The sequence below is a fragment of the Haliotis asinina genome, chromosome 4 (genome assembly GCF_037392515.1).
Source record: "Haliotis asinina isolate JCU_RB_2024 chromosome 4, JCU_Hal_asi_v2, whole genome shotgun sequence".
NCBI lineage: Eukaryota > Metazoa > Mollusca > Gastropoda > Lepetellida > Haliotidae > Haliotis > Haliotis asinina.
Window position 1 is genome coordinate 70,014,896 of NC_090283.1, and position 20,189 is coordinate 70,035,084.

At 42.7% G+C, this 20,189-nt stretch overlaps 1 protein-coding gene across 1 annotated transcript in view; it reads right to left on the minus strand.

Annotated features, from left to right (window-relative positions):
• The window catches only part of LOC137281130 (putative leucine-rich repeat-containing protein DDB_G0290503), a 48,077-nt gene that overhangs the window by 16,035 nt on the left and 11,853 nt on the right, over positions 1–20,189 (minus strand). Inside the window, exons 3-8 of the mRNA XM_067812259.1 lie at positions 12,130–12,230; positions 11,443–11,617; positions 10,850–10,920; positions 8,470–8,551; positions 6,825–7,907; positions 6,380–6,432 (exon numbers count right to left, since the gene is read on the minus strand). Coding sequence (XP_067668360.1) covers positions 6,380–6,432; positions 6,825–7,907; positions 8,470–8,551; positions 10,850–10,920; positions 11,443–11,617; positions 12,130–12,230 — 1,565 coding nt within the window. The remainder of the gene's footprint in view (positions 1–6,379; positions 6,433–6,824; positions 7,908–8,469; positions 8,552–10,849; positions 10,921–11,442; positions 11,618–12,129; positions 12,231–20,189) is intronic.

Below are 20,189 nucleotides of genomic sequence, written 5' to 3' on the forward strand. Positions count from 1 at the left end.
TACATGTGGCACGTAGATGTCTAGTACATGTGGTACGTAGATTTCTAGTACATGTGGCACGTAGATGTCCAGTACGTGAGGCACGTAGGTGTCTAGTATATGTGGCACGTAGATGTCTAGTACATTTGGTACGTAGGTGTCTAGTATGTGAGGCACGTAGGTGTCTAGTACATGAGGCACGTAGGTGTCTAGTACATGAGGAACATAGGTGTCTAACACATCTGGCACGTGGGTGTCTAGTACATGTTGCACGTAGGTCTCTAGTACATGTGGTACGTAGGTGTTTAATACGTGAGGCACGTAGGTGTCTAGTACATCTGACACGTAGGTGTTTAGTACATGTGGCACGTAGATGTATAGTATATTTGGCACGTAGGTGTCTAGTACATGTGGCACGTAGATGTCTAGTACATGAGGCACGTAGATGTCTAGTACATTTGGTACGTAGGTGTCTAGTACATGTGGCACGTAGATGTCTAGTACGTGAGGCACGTAGGTGTCTAGTACATGTGGCACGCAGTTGTCTAGTACATTTGGTACGTAGGTGTCTAGTACATGTGGCACGTAGGTGTCTAGTACATGTGGCACGTAGATGTCTAGTACATGTGGCACGTAGATGTCTAGTGCATTAGGCACGTAGGTGTCTAGTACATGAGGCACGTAGGTGTCTAGTACATGTGGCACGTAGGTGTCTAGTACATGTGGCACGTAGATGTCTAGTACATGTGGCACGTAGATGTCTAGTATATTTGGTACGTAGGTGTCTAGTACATGTGGCACGTAGATGTCTAGTACATGAGGCACATAGGTGTCCAGTACATGAGGCACGTAGGTGTCTAGTACATGTGGTACGTAGATGTCTAGTACATGTGGCACGTAGATGTCTAGTATATTTGGTACGTAGGTGTCTAGTACATGTGGCACGTAGATGTCTAGTACATGAGGCACATAGGTGTCCAGTACATGAGGCACGTAGGTGTCTAGTACATGTGGTACGTAGATGTCTAGTACATGTGGCACGTAGATGTCTAGTACATGTGGCACGTAGATGTCTAGTGCATTAGGCACGTACGTGTCTAGTACATGAGGCACGTAGGTGTCTAGTACACGTGGTACGTAGATGTCTAGTACATGTGGCACGTAGATGTCTAGTACGTGAGGCACGTAGGTGTCTAGTACATGTGGCACGTAGATGTCTAGTACATGTGGCACGTAGATGTCTAGTACATGTGACACGTAGATGTGTAGTACATGTGGCACGTAGATGTCTAGTACATGTGGCACGTAGATGTCTAGTACATGTGGCACGTAGGTGTCTAGTAGATTTGGCACGTAGGTGTCTAGTACATGTGGCACGTAGATGTCTAGTACATGTGGCACGTAGATGTCTAGTGCATTAGGCACGTAGGTGTCTAGTGCATGAGGCACGTAGGTGTCTAGTACATGTGGCACGTAGGTGTCTAGTACACGTGGCACGTAGATGTCTAGTACATGTGGCACGTAGATGTCTAGTATATTTGGTACGTAGGTGTCTAGTACATGTGGCAGGTAGGTGTCTAGTACATGAGGCACGTAGGTGTCTAGTACATGAGGCACGTAGATGTCTAGTACATGTGACACGTAGATGTGTAGTACATGTGGCACGCAGATGTCTAGTACATTTGGTACGTAGGTGTCTAGTACATGTGGCACGTAGATGTCCAGTACGTGAGGCACGTAGGTGTCTAGTACATGTGGCACGTAGGTGTCTAGTACATTTGGTACGTAGGTGTCTAGTACATGTGGCACGTAGGTGTCTAGTACATCTGGCACGTAGATGTCTAGTACATGTGGCACGCAGTTGTCTAGTACATTTGGTACGTAGGTGTCTAGTACATGTGGCACGTAGGTGTCTAGTACATGTGGCACGTAGATGTCTAGTACATTTGGCACGTAGATGTCTAGTGCATTAGGCACGTAGGTGTCTAGTACATGAGGCACGTAGGTGTCTAGTACATGTGGCACGTAGGTGTCTAGTACATGTGGCACGTAGATGTCTAGTACATGTGGCACGTAGATGTCTAGTATATTTGGTACGTAGGTGTCTAGTACATGTGGCACGTAGATGTCTAGTACATGAGGCACATAGGTGTCCAGTACATGAGGCACGTAGGTGTCTAGTACATGTGGTACGTAGATGTCTAGTACATGTGGCACGTAGATGTCTAGTATATTTGGTACGTAGGTGTCTAGTACATGTGGCACGTAGATGTCTAGTACATGAGGCACATAGGTGTCCAGTACATGAGGCACGTAGGTGTCTAGTACATGTGGTACGTAGATGTCTAGTACATGTGGCACGTAGATGTCTAGTACATGTGGCACGTAGATGTCTAGTGCATTAGGCACGTACGTGTCTAGTACATGAGGCACGTAGGTGTCTAGTACATGTGGTACGTAGATGTCTAGTACATGTGGCACGTAGATGTCTAGTACGTGAGGCACGTAGGTGTCTAGTACATGTGGCACGTAGATGTCTAGTACATGAGGCACGTAGGTGTCTAGTACATGTGGCACGTAGATGTCTAGTACATGTGGCACGTAGATGTCTAGTGCATTAGGCACGTAGGTGTCTAGTGCATGAGGCACGTAGGTGTCTAGTACATGTGGCACGTAGGTGTCTAGTACACGTGGCACGTAGATGTCTAGTACATGTGGCACGTAGATGTCTAGTACATTTGGTACGTAGGTGTCTAGTACATGTGGCACGTAGGTGTCTAGTACATGAGGCACGTAGGTGTCTAGTACATGAGGCACGTAGGTGTCTAGTACATGTGGTACGTAGATGTCTAGTACATGTGGCACGTAGATGTCTAGTACGTGAGGCACGTAGGTGTCTAGTACATGTGGCACGTAGATGTCTAGTACATGTGTCACGTAGATGTCTAGTACATGTGGCACGTAGATGTCTAGTACATGTGGCACGTAGATGTCTAGTACATGTGACACGTAGATGTGTAGTACATGTGGCACGCAGATGTCTAGTACATTTGGTACGTAGGTGTCTAGTGCATGTGGCACGTAGATGTCCAGTACGTGAGGCACGTAGGTGTCTAGTAGATGTGGCACGTAGGTGTCTAGTACATTTGGTACGTAGGTGTCTAGTACGTGAGGCACGTAGGTGTCTAGTACATGAGGCACGTAGGTGTCTAGTACATGAGGCACATAGGCGTCTAGTACATGAGGCACATAGGTGTCTAACACATCTGGCACGTGGGTGTCTAGTATATGTTGCACGTAGGTGTGTAGTACATGTGGCACGTAGGTGTCTAGTACATGTGGTACGTAGGTGTTTAGTACGTGAGGCACGTAGGTGTCTAGTACATCTGACACGTAGGTGTTTAGTACATGTGGCACGTAGATGTATAGTACATTTGGCACGTAGGTGTCTAGTACATGTGGCACGTAGATGTCTAGTACATGTGGCACGTAGATGTCTTGTACATTTGGTACGTAGGTGTCTAGTACATGTGGCACGTAGATGTCTAGTGCATTAGGCACGTAGGTGTCTAGTGCATGAGGCACGTAGGTGTCTAGTACATGTGGCACGTAGGTGTCTAGTACACGTGGCACGTAGATGTCTAGTACATGTGGCACGTAGATGTCTAGTACATTTGGTACGTAGGTGTCTAGTACATGTGGCACGTAGGTGTCTAGTACATGAGGCACGTAGGTGTCTAGTACATGAGGCACGTAGGTGTCTAGTACATGTGGTACGTAGATGTCTAGTACATGTGGCACGTAGATGTCTAGTACGTGAGGCACGTAGGTGTCTAGTACATGTGGCACGTAGATGTCTAGTACATGTGGCACGTAGATGTCTAGTACATGTGGCACGTAGATGTCTAGTACATGTGGCACGTAGATGTCTAGTACATGTGACACGTAGATGTGTAGTACATGTGGCACGCAGATGTCTAGTACATTTGGTACGTAGGTGTCTAGTGCATGTGGCACGTAGATGTCCAGTACGTGAGGCACGTAGGTGTCTAGTAGATGTGGCACGTAGGTGTCTAGTACATTTGGTACGTAGGTGTCTAGTACGTGAGGCACGTAGGTGTCTAGTACATGAGGCACGTAGGTGTCTAGTACATGAGGCACATAGGCGTCTAGTACATGAGGCACATAGGTGTCTAACACATCTGGCACGTGGGTGTCTAGTATATGTTGCACGTAGGTGTGTAGTACATGTGGCACGTAGGTGTCTAGTACATGTGGTACGTAGGTGTTTAGTACGTGAGGCACGTAGGTGTCTAGTACATCTGACACGTAGGTGTTTAGTACATGTGGCACGTAGATGTATAGTACATTTGGCACGTAGGTGTCTAGTACATGTGGCACGTAGATGTCTAGTACATGTGGCACGTAGATGTCTTGTACATTTGGTACGTAGGTGTCTAGTACATGTGGCACGTAGATGTCTAGTACATGTGGAACGTAGGTGTCTAGTACATGTGGTACGCAGTTGTCTAGTACATTTGGTACGTAGGTGTCTAGTATATTTGGCACGTAGGTGTCTAGTACATGTGGCACGTAGATGTCTAGTACATGTGGCACGTAGATGTGTAGTGCATTAGGCACGTAGGTGTCTAGTACATGAGGCACGTAGGTGTCTAGTACATGTGGCACGTAGGTGTCTAGTACATGTGGCACGTAGATGTCTAGTACATGTGGCACGTAGATGTCTAGTATATTTGGTACGTAGGTGTCTAGTACATGTGGCACGTAGATGTCTAGTACATGAGGCACATAGGTGTCCAGTACATGAGGCACGTAGGTGTCTAGTACATGTGGTACGTAGATGTCTAGTACATGTGGCACGTAGATGTCTAGTACATGTGACACGTAGATGTCTAGTACATGTGGCACGTAGATGTCTAGTACATGTGGCACGTAGGTGTCTAGTACATGTGGCACGTAGATGTCTAGTACATGTGGCACGTAGATGTCTAGTACGTGAGGCACGTAGGTGTCTAGTACATGTGGCACGTAGATGTCTAGTACATGTGGCACGTAGATGTCTAGTACATGTGACACGTAGATGTGTAGTACATGTGGCACGTAGATGTCTAGTACATGTGGCACGTAGATGTCTAGTACATGTGGCACGTAGGTGTCTAGTAGATTTGGCACGTAGGTGTCTAGTACATGTGGCACGTAGATGTCTAGTACATGTGGCACGTAGATGTCTAGTGCATTAGGCACGTAGGTGTCTAGTGCATGAGGCACGTAGGTGTCTAGTACATGTGGCACGTAGGTGTCTAGTACACGTGGCACGTAGATGTCTAGTACATGTGGCACGTAGATGTCTAGTATATTTGGTACGTAGGTGTCTAGTACATGTGGCACGTAGGTGTCTAGTACATGAGGCACGTAGGTGTCTAGTTCATGAGGCACGTAGGTGTCTAGTACATGCGGTACGTAGATGTCTAGTACATGTGGCACGTAGATGTCTAGTACGTGAGGCACGTAGGTGTCTAGTACATGTGGCACGTAGATGTCTAGTACATGAGGCACGTAGATGTCTAGTACATGTGGCACGTAGATGTCTAGTACATGTGACACGTAGATGTGTGGTACATGTGGCACGTAGATGTCTAGTACATTTGGTACGTAGGTGTCTAGTACATGTGGCACGTAGGTGTCTAGTAGATTTGGCACATAGGTGTCTAGTAGATGTGGCACGTAGATGTCTAGTACATGTGACACGTAGATGTCTAGTGCATTAGGCACGTAGGTGTCTAGTACATGAGGCACGTAGGTGTCTAGTACATGTGGCACGTAGGTGTCTAGTACACGTGGCACGTAGATGTCTAGTACATGTGGCACGTAGATGTCTAGTACATGTGGTACGTAGATTTCTAGTACATGTGGCACGTAGATGTCCAGTACGTGAGGCACGTAGGTGTCTAGTACATGTGGCACGTAGATGTCTAGTGCATTAGGCACGTAGATGTCTAGTACATGTGGCACGTAGGTGTCTAGTACATGTGGCACGTAGATGGCTAGTGCATTAGGCACGTAGGTGTCTAGTACATGAGGCACGTAGGTGTCTAGTACATGTGGCACGTAGATGTCTAGTACATTTGGTACGTAGGTGTCTAATACATGTGGTACGTAGGTGTAGATGCATACGCCGTTAGCAAGCACTCATCGCCAGCACTACACTGAAACGTCGAATATATTGTAATAAAAAAGTCCATGTACATAGAACCATCCCAACGTTTTCAAAAGAAGACACTTTTGAGGTGAAACCAACCTCCCAGTAAAAACATACAAACACATCAGATGTGAATCATTTCCTGAATGCTTCATGTCACTATACATAAAATCGACTTACAAGTTTGTTTTCTTGTATTTCTTCCTCCAACAAGTGGATTCTCCTCAGGAAGTCTGAAAAAACAATGTTAAGCCAACGCGTGTCACAACACCTTTGCAGTAACACTGTAGCCTCGTTTGTGATTGGCTATTTTCTCCTAGTATTGCAGCAACATCATGGCGGGTAATGTTTTGATGATACGAAGCCTACATTAAACATTTGTCACGTTTTCTTTTATTGATTCTTTAACCAAATTATTATTTTGATTAAACTACAGTATACTTTGTTCCGAGCATGTTCATAAACTGAAATGTATTGTTTGTGTCAACCACCATTATGAAGTAAAACATCAATACAAATCCTAAGAGCTGCCTTGAAGCGACATTGGTTTTGCTTGCACATACGGACTTCTCTCAAGCAGAAGCGTCGGATAAAGGGAATATATACTATTAGATATATTACATACCCTCAACTGTTGGGGTGGCATCCGATAGTGGTTCTGCATCCATTTTCATCGGACTGTATAAGGCAAATAAAGACTGCACCGCTCTCTCTAGATTGTTCTGCCCATCCAACAATAACCATACTTCATTACCACGTCTGTCTGAAGAAGGCAAAGGCATTGTCAAGTCATCCCTTGACCTATCATGTACAATCTGTTTCAACTGAAGAAATTCAGATTTCGAACAGAAGTGAAGAATTTGATTCCCAAATTCAATTGCAGTGGACACTGAATTGTATGTCTTGAGCAAGCGGCACCGATTCTCCTGCAGGACCATTCTTGGTGCTTCCAGACTTTGGATGACTTCATCCTGCAGCTGACTGCCTCTCCGGAGCAACTGAAGTGATAAATTCTCCCGTGCTGCTGATATCTGGTTGCATAAAGATGCTTCACGTCTGTCCAAGACCAACCCTTGGTCTTTCAGGTCTAAAAAGATTCTCTGTATTTCATCTGATCTTGCTTGAAGACACTCCAGGAGTACCTCCAATCCCTTCTTTTCTTGGTCATATTCCTTTTTGAGTTCAACAGTTTCATGGTTTTTGTGGCCATCTTGAATGCAGACTAGACAAATGGCCATCTTACAGTCTTGGTCATAAAGCACAAGATCGTACTCTTCATGAGAAGGACATGTCTCCTTTTTCCTGAAGTGTTGATAAGGGCTGGTTTGAATTTCATCCATGGGGTACATTGCGTGCCCAGAACAGCTCCTAATCTGGTCGTGGTTGTTGATGCATTCTAGACATAGGTAGTCGTCACATCCTTCACAAAATGATGCAGCTTCTCTGTCCTCATGGTGAATGTTATGTGTGCAGGTCCCCCTTGTCTCTTTTTTCTCCCACCGTGCTTTGTTTCTTATGGACTTATCAGGCTTGACGCCTGTACGATCGAAAACTCTTGAACACTCTGAACAAATTCCACTGGTATCATGGAATTGTTCAAAGCATGTCTGGCACATCACGTGAATACAAGGAAGTCTGTAAGTGACGTGGTTCTCACCACAGCGTAGTCTGCATGCCACACAGGTATCTCTGTCCCAATCAGTGTGGTCTGAAATGTGAACTATATCAAATATTCTCGAATGGATTCAAGCGTTACGAATGATTAAGCTTTTGAAACAAGAAATGCTCAAATAAAATAAAGAGACAACACAAAAGGGATGAGTGGGTTAAAATGTAAAGTCACACTGGCAGTATTTCTGCCATTTCGGGACTATAAAAGTATACATAATATCATATATCATATAATAAATACATTTAAACTAAATTTATATAAAGTCAGTTTAGTTTGCCGCCACAATCAGCAATATTCCAATCGCGGCGATCTCTAAATAATTGTGTTTTGACCAGACAGTCCAGTGATCAACATCATGAGTATTGATCTACGCAAATGGGATTCGATGTGAACCAAGTCTTTTCCACCCGATTGGTCGCCTCTCACGACTGAAGATTACTAAGCGAGTAGTGGAGTGAGGGCCCGTAGCTTGTACTGTAAATGACGTCAGCATAATTACCTCTCAGTTTCATTCCCGTTTAGTCGCGAACACATGTCAAATTGGTGACGGCTTACTGCATTACCTACTCACCCACTCTCATTCTCGTCAACACCATACTCGCGTTTTCTGCGTTGATGCATTGTTCAGGCCGGAAGGACTTTGTAATAGCAGCGTACTTCTCTGTACAGTCAGCTAGTTCCTGAAATTGTCAGCTTGTATGACAGTATCTGAGATGTATGGAATACAGACGTGTGCGTGCTTCCCCAATAAAATGCGAAAACATATGTAAAATATTTCGTAGAAACAGTATAAAAAGTAAAAGTATAAAAAACAGTACGGATGTAACAATACATGAAGAAACTGCAACTACTAATTTGTAGAAATGCTAATACAGTTTACATCCTTAAGGAAGATCTTCTAAAAGAATCAACTGTACAATTCCGACTGTATGATGAACATATGTTTATGAATAGAAATCAAATAGTAATGATATAAACTGTTCACGAAGAGGTATCATATCCTGCACCAAGGGTGGGATCTGTGATAAACACATGCAAAGGCTAGTTAACTGTTCAACAAAAAAACAGCAAGAGCGTATCTTGTCACTCATCAGTCACATTTTAAAATTTCGTCTATATATACTGAGTCACATTCTTTCTTCAGGGCACTATAAAAGAACAAGTGATGGTAAGATGGTTAAACTGCTATCATTTCATAGCTGAGATCTGTGTGATGTACTCGATACGCTGACAGTGCCACAATCAGTTCCATTAGGCTACACAACCGTTCCAAAACATGGATATACAGAATGTCAAGTCACACGAATAAAAATTCGAAAATTCTCAGTTCAGTATTGTGCATGGCCGTCCCGCGCATTCACCAATGCCAAACACCGTCTCCTCATCAACTGCCTGATGCTATTGAACACGTGGTTGGGGATTCTGCGTCATTGCTCTTGCAGCGCCAAGTTTCTGAGGTTGGTTCCTAGGACCACGAAGCCTTGTCCCAAGTGCATCCCAAACGTGCTCTATTGGATTAAGGTCAGGGGACCACGATGGCCAGTCCATGACGTTGATTCCAGCGTTTTGAAGGAAATTTCGTGTCAACCTCGCGGTATGTGGCCGAGCATTATCATGCAGGAACTGCAGACCTGGCCATGAGCCTCCATGAAAGGAACGAGTTCAGTGGTGAGCACCTGGTCGCGGTAAGCAGCACCTGTGAGCTTTCCACGGATGACCAGAAGTCGGGATGGGTTGTTCCTACAGAAAGCACCCCACACCTTGCAACTTCCGCCCCAGAATCTGTCGGCTTCCTGTACACAGCATTGAGCATACCGTTCACGACGTCGTCTCCAGACTCTATGCCTGCCGTCCTCGAACCTGAGGGTAAACCTGGATTCATCGCTAAAGACGACTTGATTCCAGTCTTTCTGGTTCCATCGGAGGTGACGTTGGGCCCACAGCAGACGTTGACGTTGATGAAACGGCGTCAGTATTGGCGCACGATATGGACGTCGAAAATGGAGACTTCGATGCGAAGATCACGTGATCGACTGCACGTGCAAAACCCGATTTTGCATTAACGTCATTTGCACGACGAATGGATGGGTTTGAGTGGGATTTGCTAACGTTTTTCTAGTCTAGAGCCGAAAGACAGGAATCCCAATTCGGATGCATAGATGTATCATGAGAGAAACATCATTTATTATTTTTAAAAATTACAATTTGTGAAGTTTCGTTTTTGACTCAGTATTTGTCAGTAATACGCCAAGACGGAACGATTTAGTGCATGTGCACAGAGGCATGTCTTTTTGTATCGCAGATGATTGTTGCTCCGAGAGCATTGACTTGTTTCCAATAAATGACTCAGATTCTTTCATGAAGTAGCATATGAAATGAAAGGACGTGAAAAGGAGGGTTAATTGTAAGTATATCAAAAGTATAACCCTTTCAAAGCCTTGAGGCCCCGAGGCCTACTTCTTATCAAGATTGGTAATACAGTTTGCATGTTCTGTTGCACTAACGTGGTGTAATGTAGAAAAAAAAGGCTGGCATTGTTGGATTATTGATCGATAGCAAATAAGATGACTTGGAAAGTTGAGACCACCCGTTTTGTTATACACGCTTTGTTTTTGTCAGCACCGAATCTTTTATTTATTGGGTATTGTAATATCATGGTATTATGTTCAAATCGATTATATTGGCAAACCTTAGCCTATAAGTTCCATGACAATGGCAAAATAAAAGATACTGGAGCAAGTTGCAGAAAAGAGTGCACGACGATATGTTTTGTATTACGGGCCATTTCTGGTGTCCCCGCCCTGATATATGCTGGTTTATTGCTAAAAGCGGCGTAAAAATAAATTCACTGACGCATTGCATGACTGTTAGTTGTTCCCTGTACCTCCAGACCCAAGCACAGTGTGAAGTTTATATGAATCATTAGGACTGATTATGATTAAATATTTATGTGAAACACGACATAACGGGAGTCTTACCTTCTCCAAGAGCTCTATCCGGGATTGCAGTTCCCTCTGGAGCGCTACGCTTCCCTCTAGCGCTTTCTCAACTGGAACAAAATTTGCCCGCAGCTACTTAATGAAACCCTTTCTCATAAATATCTCTCTTACACCAACATGGGAAGGGCGATACATTAAATCAGCAATATCCCAGCCGTATGACTCTGGTCTGTAAATAATCGAATATGGACCAGACCAGTGGTCAACATCATGAGCATCGATGTACGAAACTGGGATATGATGACATGTGACAACCAAGTCAGCGAGTCTGACCACCTGATCCCGTTTGTCGCCTCTGACGACAAGCATAGTCGCCTTTTATGGCAAGCATGAGTTACTGAAGGCCTATTCTACCCCGGGACCTTCACGGGTTCAACGCAGACAGTGATGTTGTCCAATGTTAGGTTGCTGATGACCAGTTCTTACTCGGATGTTCATGGGTAAAATCAGTCAATGTCATGACTAAATAGTTGAAATATCAATGTACCTTAGGAGCGTTTGGGCCATCACTGACTAAAGGACGCAAAACAATCTTCTGGTCCAGGTATGTCTTGTATTATGAGGTTACTTACCATTCAGCTTCTGACTTTCCACACTGTGAATTCTTTGCTGCACATCAGCAATGATCTGTTCCTTTTCTTCCACAGCCCTGTCCAATGCCAGCTTCGCTTGTGACGCGTAGTTGTCCATTTCCATCTTGTGATCACCACACAAGTGTGTGATGTCAGAATTTCTTTCTTCTAATTCCTGCGATAACACAGAAAATACTCGCATGAGTGGCTTCAACTATATGTTCATGTACAAAAGCAACATTCTACAATACACATAGTGTTTTCGTCTATTCGATCGAACTTCAGGATTTCCCAAATGCAGTGTCTTAGCTCAAAAATGTTCAGATTTATTGCTTACTACATGGCCTCTGAGTGTATATTATTGTCCTGTGACATGAAATATGAATTTGAATAAAACTACCTATATACGTTATCGGCAAAGGTTACCCAGTCGCGATGTGCACCTCCATCTATTTAGCTGCAGCTACTGTATCCTCCTTGTAAAATGTGCTTATTACTTAAGATGAAAGGTTATACCGACATGCGAAGTAAATAACACTATTGCAGTGATATTCACACGTCAATCGTTTCAAAACAACACATGTTTAGTTTTCAGTGGAATATTAAATTCTAAAGTTCTAAATTAAATATGTGATGGCACAAAGAAGCTTTCCAGCTAAGATAAACGGTCCAAAGAAGGATACTCACCCTTTCCAGCCGAGCAATCTGTTTATCTTTACTGTCTATTAATGTTTTGTATTTGCTTTCAATCGTGTTCTTACTGACGTACAAAGCTGTTTCTTGTCCATCTGAAATTTGATGACACAACATAGTAAAACTTTGTGCTGAAGGTTTACTTTTTGTTTTCATGTCCACGGACACTATTTATTTCCCTTTAAACAGATCAAAGAGCACTTCTATTTCGAGAAGGAGGAATGTCAGATGAAAAGGCTTCACAGAACCTAAGAATCACTAAAACAAAGTTTAAGCTTGTACTTCAAAGGTACAAATTGAAAAAACTGCTATTTAGGGAAGCAATACCAGAAATTTATGACAGAGTCCACATCACGCAAGTAGAAACAAAGGGAAAGTGATGGGTCTGATTGGTCATCAACAATAACTTTACCACAGAGGTCGGAGGAAATACACTTCAGTACATTCGCCCCTTCTTTTTTTAACGATAAACTAATCCAGAAATTAGAGTAAACGCTTAATGTGGTAGTGACCCAAGCATCTAAACTTGTTTCCTTGAACATTATAAGATCATTCTTGGATAGACTGATCTTATCAACACTTTCACCATCCGATTTCTCAGTCTGAACATCTCATGAAGCAGCCTCAGGAGTATCATCCTCAATCATTTCATATGGCAGAAGTTTCAAATGATCAGCTTCAGACTTGCCTCTGGCCACTGTTGTCCATCGAATTCAATATTTTCTTCTTCACACTGTTGTGCACCAAATTCATGTCCAGCCTTCATCAGTCAGAATCTCTTACAAACACACCACCATATCGCACAAAGATAACTTTGCCGTCCTGAAAAATCACCTTGCCAGAGCCCAATCATTTATCACTGCCTTCGCGCTTGTCAGTATGGCTTGTCAGTATGGCCTCCATGATTGTAGATTTCCTCTGCTGCTCTAATTTTAGAGCGCATCGCTCTACGTGTTCGTTCACTTGCTTCAGACTCAATGAAAGCTTTAAGGGCAAGATGCAGAGCATTCAAGTGTTGGGCAAATGTTTCACTTCTTGTCACACCACCTAGACTCCAGCAGTCATGATATTGGGTAAATTAGGATTTTGTCCAAACACAAGCTGGTAACTACTATACCCATGTCACATCTGTAATGTATTTCTTGTCATATTTGCCCAACACAAGAGAACATTCTGTGGTGTTTCAGGACATTGTTCTTCCATCTTTGTGAGCAAAGTGTATCCTCTCACACAGACCATTCTGGAATATACTCTCAGCAGCAGTGGCGTGAACCTTTACATTGAGTATGCTGGCTGCCTCTCTTATCTTTTCAGCATTGATTTCGCCCCATTATCTGTCAGTATGGCCTGCATGACACCCAAACCTGTGCCGATCCATGAGTCATAATTTTATCAATTACTTCACTTGGTGTCTTTCTTTGAATAAAAACAGAAATCGTAAGTCGTAATCCATCCTCTTCCCCGTGTCTTCAAATCCATTGCAACTGTATCAATAAACTGTGATGCCATTGGCAGGGCGACAGCATGGCTTACCTGGGTTCTTGTATAAACTTTGCACAACTGGCAGTTTCCATAAATCTTGCTGAGGGTGTCCTGGAATTCATCTAGCCAAGTTTCCTCTCTGGTGGGTGGGCAAACTGCCCATGTAACTTCAGAATTGCCTTGTGACGCTCATCATTGTTTATCTTGTGTAACAACACGGCATTCACTTCTTCAACAGGTGTTTTCTCATACTTGTCTGTGGGGATGCAGTAATGTTCTGACGATGTGTAATTCACACTTTCTGACCTAAGATTTCTGCCGAGTCATGCTCCAAATCCAACCCGACACATACTTCCTTCATTGACTTCAAAGAGAGTAAAAGCGGTATATCTGAATCCACAACATCAGTTTGATATAAATGCTGTTATTTCATGACAAACATGTGACTTGAGCTTTTCACCTCCGCCAGACTTGAACACCTTCACACCTTCACATCTTGTCACTGTTTCTCTGTCCTCCTTATCAAGTGGGTCCATGTAACCTTCAAGCCATTTCCTGCCACATACTGTACCTGAACATGCACTGTCCACTACTGCCCAACATCTTGCATCATTCCGAAGCTGTGCATTGTGATCTTTATTATTCCAAGTAAACAAAATGATCTGTTCAGCAGTGCCTTCATTTTCACTTCCGCTTTCAACATAGTGAACTTGAGACATATTTTCCCAACTGTGAGGACACTGAGCAATTAAGTGCCTAAAAGACCCACATGCCAAACATGTAAACGTTTTTCCATTGGTGTCAGCTGTATTCATTTGACGCTCTGATAGCTGTTTCATTCCTCTCCATCCTTGTCCTCTATCCCGAAACCCACGTGCTCTCCCATCCATGAGCCCTCGACCACGGCTTCTAAAAGAACATGTCTGCTGAAAGCTTTCTCATTGACATGATTAATGTCATTTGAAGATTCAGCATTAATCATTGACTGTATATCAGTTCCTCCACCACTAGACTGTTGACCACGAAATTTCTTCAGAGATATTTTAGCCTGTTCATATAAGGTTGTTTTCTTGGCGTAACCCATGCACATCATCACTAACATTTTTTTCTTCCTTTGTTATTTTAGGACGTTTGAGGAGCTTGAAGGCTAAAAGTTCCTGTGGAAGTTTGGAAATAAATTTGGAAATAAAGTCATTGATTGATTGCCCCACTTCTCTTCAATAATCTTCAAAGTCTTCGGATTTTTCAAGATGATCAAATTAATAGTTTCCAAGCTGAGAGTCAAAGAAAGCTATCAGTGTATCAAAACCACCTTCTCCCTTCAAATCTGTGATAGGTATGTTATCAAACACTTTCTCTCTTATACCACATTCATGACATGACATTCATCTTCAGGAAGTGACAAAGCTAGCATTACTCCCTGTTTTGTGTCCTTAATCTCAGTAATTCTACGCCAAACAAATAATTCCTGTCTATACCTCTCATAACTCTTTCCTTTGCATAACTCAGGGGGATTCAGTTTCAATGCCATTCCGTCTTCTTATAAACACAGTATGCACTCGTTAAACGGAATGTCAGCACTCGTAAATTGCCCACTTTTTATCAGTCCAAATGCGCTTTCATCTCACTTTAAATCTCACTAAAGACGCCAAATTCACTTGTTTGTTGGAATATGCTCTCGCAAGGTACCCTTCATAAATATATATCATTCATACTTCACGACAACAAGATGTCTGGGGTTGAAAACAGTATTTCACACAAATAAGCAGTTTGCGAGAGGTGACGAATTTTTCTCAGATGATGGTGAAGACAACCATCAAAATAAAGGTTCGTTGATGTAACCACTATTAATTTGCTTATTACATTAATCAATGTAAACTTCTAAACAAAAATTTTTTTTCTGTTCAACGTGATCTGTTTGAATTGGGTTTAAAAGAGTACATGTCGTTAATCAAATTCCCTTATTTAGCCTGTATAATCTCCTAATTCCATTTACTTGATCAACAGGTCCTTTGACAAGCTTTCTGTGTTCTTGCATGACTACTGTGGGCCTATACCAGAGAACATTTACTTGATCAACAGGTCCTTTGACAAGCTTTCTGTGTTCTTGCATGACTACTGTGGGCCTATATCAGAGAACATTTACTTGATCAACAGGTCCTTTGACAAGCTTTCTGTGTTCTTGCATGACTACCGTGGGCCTATATCAGAGAACATTTACTTGATCAACAGGTCCTTTGACAAGCTTTCTGTGTTCTTGCATGACTACTGTGGGCCTATATCAGAGAACATTTACTTGATCAACAGGTCCTTTGACAAGCTTTCTGTGTTCTTGCATGACTACTGTGGGCCTATACCAGAGAACATATACTTGATCAACAGGTCCTTTGACAAGCTTTCTGTGTTCTTGCATGACTACTGTGGGCCTATATCAGAGAACACTTACTTGATCAACAGGTCCTTTGACAAGCTTTCTGTGTTCTTGCATGACTACTGTGGGCCTATACCAGAGAACACTTACTTGATCAACAGGTCCTTTGACAAGCTTTCTGTGTTCTTGCATGACTACTGTGGGCCTATATCAGAGAACATTTACTTGATCAACAGGTCCTTTGACAGGCTTTCTGTGTTCTTGCATGACTACTGTGGGCCTATATCAGAGAACATTTACTTGATCAACAGGTCCTTTGACAAGCTTTCTGTGTTCTTGCATGACTACTGTGGGCCTATACCAGAGAACATTTACTTGATCAACAGGTCCTTTGACAAGCTTTCTGTGTTCTTGCATGACTACTGTGGGCCTATATCAGAGAACACTTACTTGATCAACAGGTCCTTTGACAAGCTTTCTGTGTTCTTGCATGACTACTGTGGGCCTATATCAGAGAACACTATGTCATCACAAAGAAATGCATCATGTCAGGCTGCAGCTGATGAAGGTTTCCTTCAAGCCATCTCTAGTCAGGAGAAGCCATTGGCACCACACCAGATCAGTGCCTGTACACAGACAGCCTTCACACAGACTTGTGAGCAAAGTATACAGGTGTTGCTACCATCGCTGACATTTGCAGATGTAAAGACTGATCCTGAGCTAGTTAAGTTTTAGAAAGATGGAGATGGAAATACATTTTCATGTATTTTTGATGAATTGTCTGAAGCTTATGAGAGAGATTGTTCATCATCAAAGTTTGGTAGACCAAACTCATTGTCACTAACAGATCAGGTTTATTTTATGGTATTGATGAGACTTCGACCTGGGCTTAGTCGTAGATATGTTTCCGTGTTTCCAGAACAACCTGTGACCGGACAGTTAATACATATATTGATCTCATATACAAAAATCTGTCATTTCTGATTTCCCGGCCAAAGCGAGACATTATTGATGCTACTATGCCATAAGGATTCAAGGACATATGCCCTCAAACATGGGTCGTAATAGTTTGCACAGAAATATTTATTGAGAAGCCTTATTCAGTAGCAAGACAATCACAGATGTATAGTCATTATAAAAGCTATATTTCATTAGAGGGTTTAATTGCCATTACTCCGAATGGTGTTTCCGATTTATGGTCTAGAGCTAGAAGTGACAGACCGATTACTACAGAATCTGGTATATTAGACTTGTGCGAGTTTGGAAGTGCAGTAATGGCTGATAAAGGATTTCTAATATGTGACCTAACATACCCTAAAGGATTAAACTGAACCACCCCTTCATTAAAACGTAAAAGAAAGCAATTGACATTGCAAGAAAGTAACAAAAACTAGACGACTCTTCTTTATCAGCAACCACACTCTGGTACCATTGTTGATTTTACTAGCATCTTTATTCTTCTTGTTGTACATGACACACTGTCAACATTCCGTCACGCCGGCTCGGTCCCGGTGCTCATATCTTCTCTGTCTTTCACCACTACCTTCTACCAACAGTCTCACCTCGTGCGCAGACAGATACCAGCCTAGCAGACAATACATTATCTCAACACGTGTGCATGCGTGCGTGCGTCGATTTTAGATTCTTTGGATGCTAACATTTTATGTGTAACAAAATAACCATGGAGCTACAAGAAATTATTTCTCCAGAGTGACTGAGTGAGTTTAGTTTTGCGCCGCACTCAAAAGATTCCAACTATATGGCGGCGGTCTGTAAATTCCCCAGAGTGATTAACAAGAGGCTATGGTGCAGTGTTTATAGTACTTTGGTTGCTTATAGAACGTAATGACTTGGTAAATGTGAAATTAAAGAAAATACACTGTGGCTTACAGAGGACGAAATATAAGCACACGTTCTCTTGCGTAATGAAAAATGAATGACGACACCTGGTGTTTGACGACACAAAGAAACTATTACATGATACATGTCCGTCCTCAACAAACCATCAGCATAAGAATCGCTAAATACAAATGAGCAAATATGTGAAATATATCATACTTATTCATTATTTTATATTGAATTAAATTAAAGTTTTCACGACACAGCCTTCCTCAATATATCATTATCTGTATATCAGTGTAAAGGTTTTTCCTGTATATTCTTCCTTGATTCACTTTCATAACCGCATAATCGCTCTTACCGATCCTGGCTCGCTGCGAACACCACTGTTACAAATGTGACTCATTGTGTGTGTTGTAGTCAAATAGTAGCGTGTCTCGAATAGCATTGACTAGTACATGGTACGGACGTCTGTTGCAGGGTTTAAATGACACAAATAGGACTGACGAATACCTGGATGTTTACTCACGTTTACCTTTTTCGTTGTAACTATGGCGTTTTGCTTCCAATAAGTGATCGCAAATTACCGTATTTCCTCTAATAAGCGCGAGGGATAAAGCAGTGGTGTAAGATATTAGTGTATATAAATGAAATCTCCCTTGATCCAAAAAATAGATTGAATAAGGAACGGTCCCTTTACTGATAACGTTCTGTGCTACACAAGGCAACAGCGTCTTCCATAAGCAGCTGTTAAAGAAATAAGCGCCTGGCCTCTAGTAAGCGCCGGATACGTTTTAAATACACGTACTCTCCCTTGATAAAAAACAACAACTTTGAATAAGGAATCGTCTCCTCAGTCATAACGTCCTGTTCTACACAAGGCAAAAAGAACATGGCCGCTCTGCGTCTGTTGAAATCAGTTCGGTAGAAATAAGCGCCCGGGCGCTTATTACGGGAAATACACTATTTACAATTTAACTTCAGTATTGTTTCCGTGTATGGAGGTCTAAATATTATTATCTCTGTGTACATCCGAGCTGCCTTCAGATATGTCCTTTGGGTCAGGTGGTTACAGCGTTCACTTGAGTAGAAGACCCGAGGAACCCAAAGACCCGGGTTATATTCCCTTGCAGTAGAACGTGTGAAGCCCATTGCTGGTGCCTCCATATATATTGCTTGAATATTGCTAACAATAAATATACTCACCCACTCTAAAATCTCCCACTCAGACAAATTACCTAAAGTTTGATATGGTCTTACAACAGAAACCTTCCTACTTATTGACAGATAAATATTAAGCACAGGTAGACTCCGCACAGTTTCGATTTGTATATACTCGAAGCATTTGCTCGAATGCTTGCTATTTGCAGTGAGTAAGTGAGTTAAGTTTTACGTCTCACTCAGCAATATTCCAGCTATATGGTGGTAGTCTGTAAATAATCGAGTCTGGACCAGACAATCCAGTGAACAACAACATGAGCATCGATGTGCGCCATTGGGAACCGATGACATGTGTCAACCAAGTCAGCGAGTCTGATCGCCCGATCCCGTTAGTCGCCTCTTACGACAAGCATAGTCGCCTTTTATGGAAAGCATGGGTTGCTGAAGTTGTTATTTACAGACTAAGATCTATGACAAACGTTATTCCTGGGAACCAGCTTAATACTGAAATGTAACTTTTAAGCTCACTTTTTGATACGGGTTTCTTTAATATGCTTCGAAATTACGTATCGGAAACGGGATTTTAGATGAGATGTTCTCTCTCAGGAATATCAATGATCTCTTCGTTTTAATAACGGTGAAGCAGTCAGTCCCTTTTCATTGACCCTTGTATCTACAAATTCCAGGAGGGGATTTCAAATAGCGATGTAAACACTATTTGATCATGGCTATAGCATTCAGGAACGCTGAAGGCGTTTCGAAATATGACACGTTAGTGACCAAGATTAATGGGACGCAAATGCCTATTATAGGTCATATCGATGAAGATAAATGTGCAGCAGAGAGGGTTCGGGTGACCCTGGCACAGTCGGATGGGGCTCATCATCAGTTCAGGGTCCTCACCCCGTCTACCCGCAGCCCAAACAGCGAGTGCGTGAGTGAGTGAGTGAGTTTAGTTTTACGTCGCACTTAGCAATATTCCAGCTATATGGCGACGGTCTGTAAATAATCGAGTCTGGACCAGACAATCCAGTGATCAACAACATGAGCATCGATGTGCGCAATGGGGAACCGATGACATGTGTCAACCAAGTCAGCTAGTCTGACCACCCGATCCCGTTAGTCGCCTCTTACGACAAGCATAGTCACCTTTTATGGCAAGCATGGGTTGCTGAAGGCCTATTCTACCCCGGGACCTTCA